This window comes from Planococcus citri, chromosome 1, assembly GCF_950023065.1.
Source record: "Planococcus citri chromosome 1, ihPlaCitr1.1, whole genome shotgun sequence".
In the NCBI taxonomy this organism is placed as follows: domain Eukaryota; kingdom Metazoa; phylum Arthropoda; class Insecta; order Hemiptera; family Pseudococcidae; genus Planococcus; species Planococcus citri.
In genome coordinates, this window is record NC_088677.1 from 80,553,942 (window position 1) to 80,567,639 (window position 13,698).

The 13,698-nt window shown below is 35.5% G+C and overlaps 1 protein-coding gene across 1 annotated transcript in view; it reads right to left on the reverse strand.

Moving 5' to 3' along the window:
- Positions 1-1,964: 1,964 nt before the first annotated feature.
- The window catches only part of dsb (debris buster), a 93,727-nt gene continuing 81,993 nt past the window's right edge, over positions 1,965-13,698 (reverse strand). Inside the window, exons 6-11 of the mRNA XM_065352251.1 lie at positions 10,120-10,326; positions 9,883-10,024; positions 9,497-9,739; positions 5,469-5,587; positions 5,265-5,387; positions 1,965-5,184 (exon numbers count right to left, since the gene is read on the reverse strand). Of these exons, the coding sequence (XP_065208323.1) occupies positions 4,873-5,184; positions 5,265-5,387; positions 5,469-5,587; positions 9,497-9,739; positions 9,883-10,024; positions 10,120-10,326 (1,146 nt within the window). The 3' untranslated portion in view covers positions 1,965-4,872. The remainder of the gene's footprint in view (positions 5,185-5,264; positions 5,388-5,468; positions 5,588-9,496; positions 9,740-9,882; positions 10,025-10,119; positions 10,327-13,698) is intronic.

Here is a 13,698-nt window from a genome sequence, read left to right on the forward strand (position 1 = left end):
CTATACTTAAGAGCATTAGTATAACGAATAGAGAAAAACAAATTGGTAACTAGTACGATTTCACAATTGAGAAAATATCCAAAAACATCTTCCAATATTTCGCTAATTGCAATTACGTATAAATAAAATACATACACTTATCTTGTATAAGACATGAGATCTTCAAAAATTTTCAGTGTAAGGAGATTTCAAATTTTTTCATACTTTTTTTTTTACTTTTTTATCTGATGAAATCTCCTTTTATTTAAAAAAATATCTCCCCCAAAGATAAGAAAATTACTAATTTTGAAAAATGAAAAAATAATTTGAATTTTGTATAGACTTGAATTTTATCTAGAAAAATTGGCAAAAAAAATCTTCAAAGTCATTACTTTTTTTTTTTTGAATTTTGGATTTTTGTTTTTTTTCTGCCTTTGTTTCAATTTTTGTCCCCCTACCTCTAAAAAATGTTTGGTTCAAAGTGCCTTTTTTTAAAATAATTTTTTTTTTTTTAAATTGATTGATTATTTTTGGAAAAAGGCTCACATTGCTTGGTGTCAAAAAGCTCAATTGGACAAACCCAGAAGTTTGCATATCAGAAGTGGAGACTGTTTGGGATTAATTTTTGAAGACTCTGATTGTGTTTTCTATCAAAATTTCACCCCGAAAATTGAATATGGGGGGGCGGGCTGATTTTCAAAAATGAAAAAATAATTCGAATTTTGTATGGACTTGAATTTTATTTAGAAAAATTGGCAAAAAATCCTCAAAATCATTATTTTTTTTGAATTTTGGATTTTTGTTTTTTTCGGTCTTTGTTTCAATTTTTGTCCTCCCCCCCCCTCCTAAAAAAAATGTTTGGATCAAAGTGCCTTTTTTGAAATAAAAAAAAACGGTTTTTTTTCTTTTTAATAATTGATTGATTATTTTTGGAAAAAGGCTCACGTTGGTTGGTTTCAAAAAGTTCAATTGGAGAAACCCAGAAATTTGCATATTAGAAGTGGAGACTGTTTGGGATAAATTTTTGAAGACTCTGATTGTATTTTCTATCAAAATTTCACCCCGAAAATCGAATATTGGGGGGGGGGCTAATTTTCAAAAATGAATAAATAATTCAGATTTTGTATGGACTTGAATTTTATTTAGAAAAAATTGGTAAAAAATCTTCAAAGTCATTATTTTTTTTTTAATTTTGGATTTTTGTTTTTTTTCGGTCTTTGTTTCAATTTTTTGTCCTCTCTCCCCCCCTCCTAAAAAATGTTTGGATCAAAGTGCCTTTTTTTGAATTTTTTTTTCATTTTTTTATTATTGATTGATTATTTTTGGAAAAAGGCTCACGTTGGTTGGTTTCAAAAAGTTCGATTGGACAAACCCACAAATTTGCTGTATGTTGTATGAAAATTTCACCCCCAAAATTGAATGTGGGGGGGGGGTGGGTGCTGACAATTTTAAAAATACACAATATTGGTGTTGAAATGAAAGTTTTGTGATGGCGCAGATTCATTTTTGAAGACAATTTTACCCCAAAATCCGAATTGGACTTCGAGCGACGAGAGAGGGGAGGGGTTAACAATTTTTATGAACTTTATTTTGACCCCGAAATCCAAAATGAGCCTCTGAGAAAAGAAACCATATTGAAACGTGGATTTTCGAGAACGCAGATTTCATGTTTGAAGATCACTTGACCTCAAAAGCCCAAAACAAGTCTCGAGGGGAAGCATCAGATTGAAATTTTTTCAAAAAATTCGACTTTGTTATCAAAATGTAGATTTTTGAGAATGCAGATTTCATTCTTCTGGACCATTTGACCTCAGAATCCCAAATGAGCCCCTCAGAGAAGAAACCGTATCAGAGTTTGGACTTTCTAGGACGGCGCTGATTTCAATTTTGGAGATTACTTGGACCTCAAAAACCCAAAATAAGCCTCGAGGAGAAGCACCAAATTGAAATTTTTTTCAAAAATTTAATACTGATCAAAACGTGGATTTTGATTTTTTTTTTTTTTTTTTGATATGACCCCAAAATTTCAAATGAGCTTTGAGGAGAAGAATCATATCAAAATGTGAGGTTTTGAGGACGCAGATTTTATTTTTGTGGACCATTTGACCCCAGAATCCCAAATGAGCCCCTCAGAAAAGAAACCGTATCAAAGTGTGGACTTCCTAGGACGACCCAGGATTTAAATTTGAAGATCACTTGGACCTCAAAAACCCAAAATAAGCCTTGAGAGGAAGCACAAAATTTAAAATTTTCAAAAAATTTGATACTGATATTAAAACTTGGATTTTGAATTTTTTTTTTTTCATATGACCACAAAATTTCTACTGAGCTCGTAGAATGAGGAATCATATCGAAATGTGAGGTTTTAAGGACACAGATTTCATTTTTGTGGACCATTTAACCCAAGTATCCAAAATAAGCCTTTGAAGAAAATACCAAATTGAAAATTTTCAAAAAATTCAATATTTTAGTGAAGATTTTATTTTATTCTTTCTTTCTTTCTTTGGATTATTTGACCCCAAAATCCCAAATAAACCCCTGAGAAGAGGAACCATATCAAAATGTGGGGTTTTTAGGACAAAGATTTCATTTTCGAATACATCTTGATCCTTGAATATTTTTCTCACCCCCCTCCCCTCCTCCTTTTCCTTCCCCTCCCCTCCCAATTCTGATGGATTTGTTTTGGTCTATAAGGCAAAGTAGTTGATGAAATTACAATCAGCTCCCTCAAATGCCTATAATTCGATACCAGAGTTGCATTTTGTGTCCCCCCCTCTCTCCCCCTTTTGTCTCCTCGGTGGAATTATTATCGATCAATGGGGCAAATAGTTGAGGAAATCGGAATCAGCGTCCTCAAAAATCCTTAATTCGATACCCATATTGTATTTTTTTCAATTTCTTATCACCCTTCCCTCCCCTCTTCACCATCTTAGTGAAGTTATTTTCGGTCTTTGGAGAAAAGAATTGTTGTAACTGAAATCAGCGTCCTCAAAAACCCATAATTCGATTCCTATTTCTCTTTTTTTCTGTGTTTTTTTTTTTTTTTTTTTTTTTAGAGTAGCCTTCTTTTCATACCCCTCTTCTCTCCCCCCCCCAAAAAAAAACAAAAAAATCTCAAAACAAGGTAAACGTAGCATTTTTGGTGTTCCATTTTTACACAAAATTGTGCAATTTTTTCATCCATTAAAATCCACGAAAATATAATTTTTCAGATTCTCCCTCCCTCCCTCCCTCCCTCCCTTCCCTAAGAATAGACTGACAATTTCTCGAAAGAGACCCCCAAGCTTTTCCAGGGTTGTCCAGCTACATAATAAATACAAATATTTTTTTAGGAGCTCATTCACTTTTTGAAATGAAAAAAAAAAAAATTGAGATCATTTCAAGGGCTCATTTGGGTGAGGTTTTGTCGCAAGAGGTTCACTTGCTCTTTCGTCCCCTCCCCCTCCACTGCTAACTGCTCGATAAGCTAATCTCTACAAGTATTGATTAAGATGATGCAAAAATATTCATTAAAAATCTCACATATTTTACAAAATTGCTCCGTTGAGGAGGAAGAGGTTGATTTTTTTTTAAAATTCTGGTCTCGTAAATTATACGATCAGCTTTTCCTCAAAATTATTGATGGTACGAGTTCTTTTAATTTTTCATCCAAAAAAAAACAATATTTTTGACAATTTCGAAATTTTTTTTCTCATTTTAATTTAATTCGGTTATTTTTCCAAATTCGTTGTGATAAACGTTGACAAGTATTTCAACAGATGGAAAAAATGGTAAAAATTTTTCTAGGAAAAAAAGAAATATAAACAAACTAGGTACTAAAATATACCGGCAACTTGAACTATATAAATACGATCTACTTTGGATGACATATTTTTTTTATAACACGATCAGATTAAGTTACAACATTTTTTTCGACGCTTTAAAAAAAACGAATCGAACGATAAAAAAAAAAAAGAAGAAAGAATTAAAATAAACCACCAGTGTGTCTTATACAACACACGCTCTACTGATTATTAGCTCTTCTTTCAACGAGCGATGGTATAAACAATTACATAACGTTATATTCCTCGTATAACGTTACGTACAGATTTAAAATCGTCGTAAACATATGTAAGTAGGTATCTAAAATATATAAATTTTTTATACAATAAAATTTACGTTTTTTTTTTGCTTTTTAATTTACAATCGCTACGTACCTATGTAGATACGTAATACACATCTAATATATTTTTTATCATGTAGGTAACACTCGACTCGCGACGAATATTCAATATATTGTCTAAAATTACGTATAGAAAGTTTAAAGAATTACCTCGCTCCTGTCGGGTCGACGACAAAAAATTGCAAATTTTCATTTTTATTAAAAAAATAATAACGATATAAAATTATTATAATAGTTATAATTATACGTACGTAGTAGTATAGAAAATAATAATAATTTAAAAACAAAAAAATGAAATAAGAAAAAAAAACGAACGAACGATAATAAATGCTTTTTTTTGTATATTATTCGCGTAGATGGATTTCTACGCTAATAGAAAAAGGGGGTAGGGGAGGGAGGGAGGGTGTAAACGACTCGAGGAATAATGGAATAAATAAAAATTTGCAATTTTTTGTACCTTTTTTTTCCATTCTAAATCGACCGCTTGGGAACTGGTTTTTATATAAAGTAACAGGCACGTTTGGGCGTTGATACACAAGTCATTAGCTGCAGCGTTGTTGTTGTTGCTTACGTAAGACATCATCTTTTGCTTGGATAGCAAGAGTATCATATAGGCTATATACCTACGAATTAGGCTAATTCGAGTTTTTTTTTCTTCTTACCGCGACCGTTTCGCGGTCTGCGAATTGAGCGCTGGGCGCTGCGCGCTGTACCATTTCCAGGACACTCACTCAAGTAGAACTTTCCTGTTCTGTTTCAGTTTCTGCTAGCGGACTGTTCAAAAGGGTGTAGGATTCTCGTAGCATCATTAGCTTCTGCTGACCGGTCGTGAAGAAGCTGCTGCCTCGACGTAATGTGCGTTTACCCAGCTCGATGGATTGTTGGGTAAATATGTAGTTTTTGTAGGTTCGTAAAAATACGACGATTAAGATTAGACCTCCGAAGGCTGCCATGCCGTATGTTATGTAAGGAACTATGCGATCGGCGAACGTTGTCGAGAGGTAGAGGAGTATTTGCAAATGGTCGGGAAGTTCTTCGACACCCTGTTGGAGGAAAAAAATTAAATAATGGTATAAAAACTTATAAATAATATGAAGAGTCAAAGATTGAATATGAATCGTACCTCTTCGAGCCACATCACAGGGAAGTTAAAAGTGGGGAAATCTCGAACCACGCCCATCGTCGAGTGTTCGACCATCAAATTGAGCTGTATTCGAATCCGAGCTTCCAAAGGTACGCCCAATTTCTGCGAAAAAAAGTACCAAAATTATTGTACCTAATTGATTCAAGAGAAGGTCATGCATGATGAGTCCATTTCAATACTTACCGAATTGATCTTGACGAAAGATTCGTGTTTTTCTTTATCGGGTGAAAGACCTTCGACTGAATTCAATAGTTCTGGAGCAGCGTTTAAGAAATGTGGAAATGATATGCCGAGCGGAGCATCTGCAATAAGAAGGTATAGCGATAAGATTTTCAAATTCGATTCAATATTGAAGGGTGAGAAAGCTTAAATTTTGAAGGTTGATGAGTATTTGAATAGTTTGAATTCGAATATATGAACGATCGAATCCGTTTTTAAAGGAATCTTTCATGAACAATATGCTCTTCAAATGTTTAACGTTTGATAATTCAGTTGTTGAAGTCTATATTTAAATGAATCATTCGCGAACGATACAATTGTCGATCGAATTACAACCCTTGAGAGTTGAAAGGAAAATAATCATGTCCAATAGTTAAGAAATCTGGTTCTCCGTTGAAAAACCCCGAATCGTTCGCGAACGACTGAATCAGTTTTCCGAAAAAATCGTTCGCGAACGACTCGATTTTTCACATTTTGTTTTATGGGATTATTATTCGAATCGATTGGAAGGGAAAATTTGGAAAAAAATGTTTTGATAATTCTGACGGCTTTGATCGGTATTTGAACGAATCGTTCGCGAACGATACTACTGTCGATTGAATTACGCTCGAGAGTTGAGAGGAAAACAAATTATGTTGAATAGTTTAGAAATGAGAAGTCCGGTTCTCTATTGAAAAACACCGAATCGTTCGCGAACGACTGAATCAGTTTTCCAAAAAAAATCGTTCGCGAACGACTTGATTTTTCATTTCTGGTTTTATTGGATTATTCTTATTCGAATCGATTGCAAAGGGAAAATTGAGGAAAAAAATGTTTCGATAATTCTGACGATGTTGGTCGATATTTGAACGAATCGTTCGCGAACGATACAATTGTCGATCTAATTACGCTCGAGAGTTGAGAGGAAAATAAATTATGTTGAATAGTTGAGAAGTCCGGTTCTCTATTGAAAAACACCGAATCGTTCGCGAATGACTGAATCAGTTTTCCGAAAAAATCGTTCGCGAACGACTCGATTTTTCATTTCTGGTTTATTAGATTATTCTTATTCGAATCGATTGCAAAGGGAAATTTCAAATTTGAGAAAAAAATGTTTCGATAATTCTGATGATGTTGGTCGATATTTGAACGAATCGTTCGCGAACGACACAGTTATCAATCGAACTACGCTCAAGATGAAAAATTCTTTTTGCATATTAAACGAGAACTTGGTCTTGAAATCCCATTTTGATTTTTGAAACTCATCTTTTTCCGATTCACCTGTGTATCGAAAAAAAGGGAATCGTTCGCGAACGACTGAATCAGTTATTCGAAGGAGAAAATTAATAAAAGGTTAGTTCGAGAAGTCAGACTGAAAAGTCGTTCCTGATCCTGATGATTCCGTGTTTGAAAATTATGAATCGTTCGTGAACGACTGAATCAGTTTTTCTGAAGAATCGTTCACGAACGACTCGATTTTCATATTTTGTTTCATTATATTTTCGTAATTTCGAATCGATTGCTAAGAGGAAATGAAGAAAAAATGTTTCTATAATCCTTATGGAGTTGGTCGATATTTAAACGAATCGTTCGCGAACGACACAATCATCAATCGAATTATTCGCTCGAGATCAGAAATTCTTTTTGCATATTGAATGAGAAATCGGTCTTAGAATCGCATTTAAAAACTTGCCTTTTTATAATCTCCCTGCCTGTGTCAAAAAAAAAATTGAATCGTTCGCGAACGACTGAATCAGTTTGTCGAAGAAGAAAATAAATAAAAGATAAGTTCGAGATGTCAGATAAGAAGTCGTTCCTGATCGCTGATCCTGATGATTCCGTGTTTGAAAATTATGATTCGTTTGCGAACGACTGAATCAGTTTTTTGGGGGAATCGTTCACGAACGATTCGATTTTCATTTTTTGTTTTATTCTATATTCGAATCTACTGCGAAGGGAAAATAAATTGAAAACAAAAAATTTCGATAATATTATAATTATGATGGCGTTGGTCTATATTTGAACGAATCGTTCGCGAACGACACAATTATCAATCGAATTACGCTCAAGATAAAAAATTCTTTTTGCATATTAAACGAGAAATCGGTCTTGAAATCGCACTCGAAAACTTGCCTTTTCCTAATCCGCTTGGCTGTTGAAAAAAATGAAATCATTCGCGAACGACTGAATCGGTTTTTTGAATCTGGGGAATCGCTCACGAACGACTCGATTTCCAGTTTTTTGTTTCATTATATTGTTCGAATCGATTGCAAAGAGAAATTGAGAGGAAAATGTTTCGATAATGTTGATGGTGTTGGTCGATATTTGAACGAATCGTTCGCGAACGACACAATTATCAATCGAATTATTCGCTCAAGATCAAAAATTCTTTTTGCATATTAAACAAGAAATCGGTCTTAAATCGCATTTAAAAACTTGCCTTTTTATAATCACCCTGCGTGTGTCAAAAAAATGGAATCGTTCGCGAACGACTGAATCAGTTTTTCAAAACAATTGTTCGTGTTTACAAAGAACACGATTTTTCAATTTTCTACCACCCTCCCCCCTCCACCTACGTAATTATTCGAATCAAATTTGTTCTGATTATAATTTCAGATGAATCGTTCGCGAACGATTCGACGTTTTTTTGAATGATTCATATCTTAATAAGCGGAATCGTTTGAAAATACGTGTAATCCTATTAATTAAATAAGCGCGAAAATGGTCATTGAGAATAATTATCCTATAATTTGCGTCACGAACGACTGAATCGAGTTTCAAAGAATCGTTCGCGAACGATTCGTGTTTCATGTACGAAAACTGAACAAAACTCGCGTTGAAAATTCCGATAACCGTGAAATTTGCTTAAAATTTCAACAATAGGTTGCCCTCGAACGACTGATTTGGTCCTTGATTTAAATCGTTCGCGAACGATTCGACGCTTTTTTTCGAATGATTCAAATCTTAATACCGGAATCGTTTGAAAATACTCGAAATCGCGCTGAAAAAGCGTGAAAATGGACTCGAGAATTATCCTGATTTGTGTCACGAACGACTGAATCGAATTTCAACCGAATCGTTCGCGAACGATTCTTGTTTTTTGTAACGAAAATTTAGCGAAACTCGCGTTAAAATTTCGATGACCGTGATATTTGGCATTTGCATGAAATTTCAATTATTGGTTGCCACGAACGACTGATTTGGTGCTTGAATTAAGTCGTTCGCGAACGATTCGACGTTTTTTTCTCAAATGATTCAAATCTTAATAGCGGAATCGTTTGATAATAAGTGAAATCCTGTTGAAAAAGCGAGAAAATGGACTCAAGAATTATCCTAGTGTGTGTCACGAACGACTGAATCGAATTTCAACGAATCGTTCGCGAACGATTCTTTTTTTAACGAAAACTGGGCGAAACTCGCGTTAAAAATTCCGATGAACGTGAAATTTGCGTAAAATTTCAATAAGTTGGTAGCCACGAACGACTGAATCGAATTTCAACCGAATCGTTCGCGAACGATTCGTGTTTCATTTGTGAAAACTGAGCAAAAATCGCGTTAAGAATCATTCTGTTGACCAAGTATTTCACGAAAAATTTCAACCAATTGCTACCAACAACTTAAATGGATGCTTGAACGAATCGTTCTCGAATGATTTGACGTTTTCTCGAACGATTCAGTGATTCACTCATCAGTTTGCGCAGAATAGTTTAAAACTACGCGAAATCCTGTTGAGAAATGCATGAAAAATGTACCTGAGAAGCATTACGATCAACGTCGCGAACGACTGAATCGAATTTCAAAGAATCGTTCGCGAACGATTTATAAGAATCGAACAAAACTCGCGTAAAACGAATTATTCGCTAAAAAAAAATCATTCGAAGTTGAATTTTTGGATCATTTGGTCGACTACTGAATCAGTTCTTAAAAGAATCACTGTGCTTACTTAAATTGTAAGCATCCTTGGGAGTTGAGAGACAAATAAAGAAGATACCTAAGTACAAATGTACACTTACCAAACTGACACGGGCTTATACTCTGAAGTCCCTTAGGCGGGCATGGTAATCCTCCGCAAAAACACGTACTATTCTCGGATTCTTCCGGACTAAAGATATTGTCAACCGGGGTGTAGTAGCCGCACTCTATGCCTTTTTTCGTGGTCTCGTATCTGTACTGCATGGGCCAAATTCGACACAAATCTTTATCGTACAAATGCACTATGTCCGATTTGGTAACAGAACGCGGCGGAAACAAGGAACCTATAAAGCAATATCGGATATAAATCTAAGATGCCTATAATATGTAATACGCGAGCTGAATAATCTTCCTATTTAATTAGGCCTACAGACTACAGTCTTTAAATTATAGTTGGAGATTAATTAATACGAATGGTGAAGTTTACCTTCGGATGCGGCGATCGAATTACACGGCGGATCCCAATACGGCAAGTGATCCAGCCCGTTCAGACGATCCATATATCCGAAATTTTCCCAACCTTTCTCGCCATTGAATATAGTTGCTGTATCGGCCAGTGTGCCATTTCGCTATAATACGAAGAAGAAGAAGAATTTAAAATTAAACACGTGACAAAAGAATAAGAAACCACGACAGAGTGGTGGAAGAAAAAAATTGGTCTTACCGTTAAAAATATACCCATTTTTTGCGGCGGTCGTTTTTCTTTGGGGAGGAACCTGTTGGCTACGTCAGTTATCACGCTGTCGTATCCCCAAATGAACTCGTGGAAGTTGACCTTTTTGAAAGGCTCCATACGAAGCCAACTTAACGACCCCGATATACCATGCCAGACTATGCCCCAATGCAGATTGTTCGCCATCGTCGTCAACGTCTGTCAAGATCAAGAAGAAAAACAAAGTTATATTTAACCCCTTCAGACTACCAGAGTATGCAAAAATATTAACGTAAAGCGATCGTATTTTTTCTCATGGGCGTTGGTAGCACGATAAATACAATAACCCGCACCTGCTACCATTCCTATCGACTCGTTTATTATCAATTTATATTGTACAAGGAGGAGAACCCGCCCTGCGGGCGGGAAACAGCGGAATGAAAACTGTTACATTTAACGCAATGAGTGGAGTGAAATACTTATATTTATGTAAAAACAATATATTATAAAGACGTACAGTATCAGAAAATGATTTTCAAAAATTCGCCAAAAATCGAAAAATCAACTTGGGCAGCTGAAATTTTGGATTTGGGGGTTTTAGAACATACTCTATCCAAAAATCACGGTCCCATTCAAATCGGAGGCGGACACCTCAAGAGGTTCCCTAGTAGTAAGTACATTTCTAAATCAACCATAAAAGAGAACAAAATTAGTCCGAGTGAAGCAGGGAAAATTTTTTGGAAAAACTTGTGATTTGATAAGTAGGAACAACATCAATTTTAATGTGAGAATTCGGTTTTTCTGATTTCAACATTTTTCAAATTCAATCACAGAAGAAAACCAAAATTAGCCCGAGCAAAGTGAAGGAAAATTTTTTGGAAAACTTGTGAATTGAAGAGCAAAACAACAAAAATTTTAATGTAAAAATTTGATCTTTCTGATCTAGGTTTTTTAAAAATTTTATTATGTACTTAATGGGTAATTGTTTCTCAAAATCGTGAGTATGAAGAAGAAAACTACATTGGCCCAAGTTAAGCGAGGGCTAAAGTTTTCATTCATTTTGAAGTTTTCAAGAACCGAAAGAGCAGTAATTTTGATGTGAAAAGTTAGTTTTCCACAACTGACATTTTTTTTAAAAACTTAAAATCACCCCTGCTTTTTACAGAGATTGAAAAAAAGTTTATGTAATTATTCAATTCTTTTGATTGTTCGCGAGATGTCATGAACTTTATGCAGTTTCAAATTCGAGAGGATGAAATTCCAAACATTATTGAATTATTCGCTGTAAAAAAAAATTTCGGAGCCGCGGGAATCGTATTACGGAGCTGTGAGAATCTCATTACGGAGCCGCGAGAATCGTTTTTACTGGAGCCGCGAACTCAAAAATATCGCGATTTCATTTTTAAAGAACCTGAGATTCCTACTTTTGCGATTCCGCCAAAAAAGGAATCGGATTCGGAATCGGGATCCGGAATCCGATTCCAGCGATTCCCACGACTCTTTTAAAAAAGTCGTAATCGCGCCAACTCTGATTTTTCAGCTCTTTTTCGAAATTTTTAACGTCAGATAATTCCAAAGTGGCCTAAGTCCACTTTTTCTGACTCTTTGACGTACTCTGTAGCTGAAAATACGCAAAATTAAAAAAATACCAATACGGTACTTTAAAGCAGAAAGATCAAGCTTCACAACCATATAATCACATCATTTATTATTGAAGCGGAAGGGCGAGAAAAACAGTTATTTGCGTTTTTCTCGAAACGGAAAAAATGGACTTAGGCCGACTGAGCCCTTCAATTCTGACAAATCTGTTTGGCAATTTATTCTCTTTAATAACTACTTTAATTTCATCTATATTAGAAGTCGAACTCGTGATTCTATCATTGGTTGTTTTGAACTGTTGAACATATGCATTGTGTTGGTGCATCAATGCTTGAATTTCTTCAACCAATGTTTTTTCTACGTGTTTGGAATGATTCGCACGTATGATAGCTTCTTCATCACCACCAACAAAGTAAATTTGTAAGAATTTTTCAGTCTCATCTGCGACAGGTAGTAAACTACCAATCTGATGGTATAGTTGTCCTTGAATTTTGAAAGTGGGCATATAACCTCCTCGAATTTCATTGCAACCGACAGAAGTCATAGCAAACACACTATTATAAGATCGAATATTGCTCAAAAACTGCGAACTTCTGTCGTCATGCCCATGCAATAAGTTGGTGAATAATTCTGGTAACTCCGGTAAGGAATTGATATCTACTTGGCCTTTAAGGCAACAAAACGAAACTGTCTCATCACTCCATTTCTTAGCATCACAATAAGTGCAAAAGTGAGAAAAACTTCCAATATTGCTTTTTGATACTAAATTTGCTGGTGGTGGATAAACAAATGCGGCTCGATTTTCAGCAGAGGTACTATTCAAAACATTGGTACTGTCGGCGGTTTTATTCGAAACATTTTCGACGGCTCGATTTTCAGTAGAGGAGGCGGTGGAGGTAGAGGCGGTAGAGGTAATATTGAAAACATTGGTACGACGACGTTTCGCTGATTTTGTGTTTAATGTATGCCGACCAATGTTATGTTTTTTAGGTGAAGGCATAACAATAACGTGATAAAGAAATAAATGAAAAAAAGTGCACTAATTTCACTGAAAAAAAAAAAAACTATAAAAATACATCGACCTTTTAGTTAACCTAGACGACTACTCCAATGCAAACTAAGGCCACTGGTTATGTCGCCAACTCTGTGGATTTCAAATTAGAAACAAACGCATCTGCGCATGTCTCAGGAATTGATGCTTGTGAACAGTAAACGGAAACACCACCAGCACCCCCACTTCCACCCCTAATCCACTAACAACAAAATACACACACACGTTTCCTGAGACATGCGCAGATGCGTTTGTTTCTAATTTGAAATCCACAGAGTTGGCGACATAACCAGTGGGATAATTTTGCGTATGAGTAGCCGTCTAGGTTAACTAAAAGGTCGATGTAAAAATACCCATTACCCATGCCGTGTCACTCAAATTAAAATAAAGATACCCACAGTCTCACACTGTGCACGTTGAGCACACGAAAACGCGAAAATGAGTGAGATTGTACATAATAACAGATGTGGCAACACTGAACAAACGCGTTCAGAACACGGAACCAACGAAAACCCAGTACCTCGTCTCACCGATTAAATTACCCCGCCGCAACGTCCATATAGCGATTTTTGAAACTTTGAAGCTCGATTGCGGCGAAAGTAAATGAGCTTTCGAAGCGAAACTTCACAGGAACCATCTTCGAGCAAGTACGAATGCGCTGTGAAATTTTCAACGAAATCGGTTCGCTGGAATACGCGTGATGCGATGACAACGAAACGAAGCTGTCCCTTTATAATATAGATATCGTTTTGAACTAATATTATACGAACGATTTCTAGATCGATTTTCAAATTGCCAACTCGGATGAATTTTTTGTCGAGTTCACTACCTACTTTGAGGAAAAAGGAAATCAAACGATAAATACAAGCTATTTATTTGGGCACAGATGGATGTACTCGTATTAACGATAATTATCGCCGGTATGGTATCGGCGTATTACT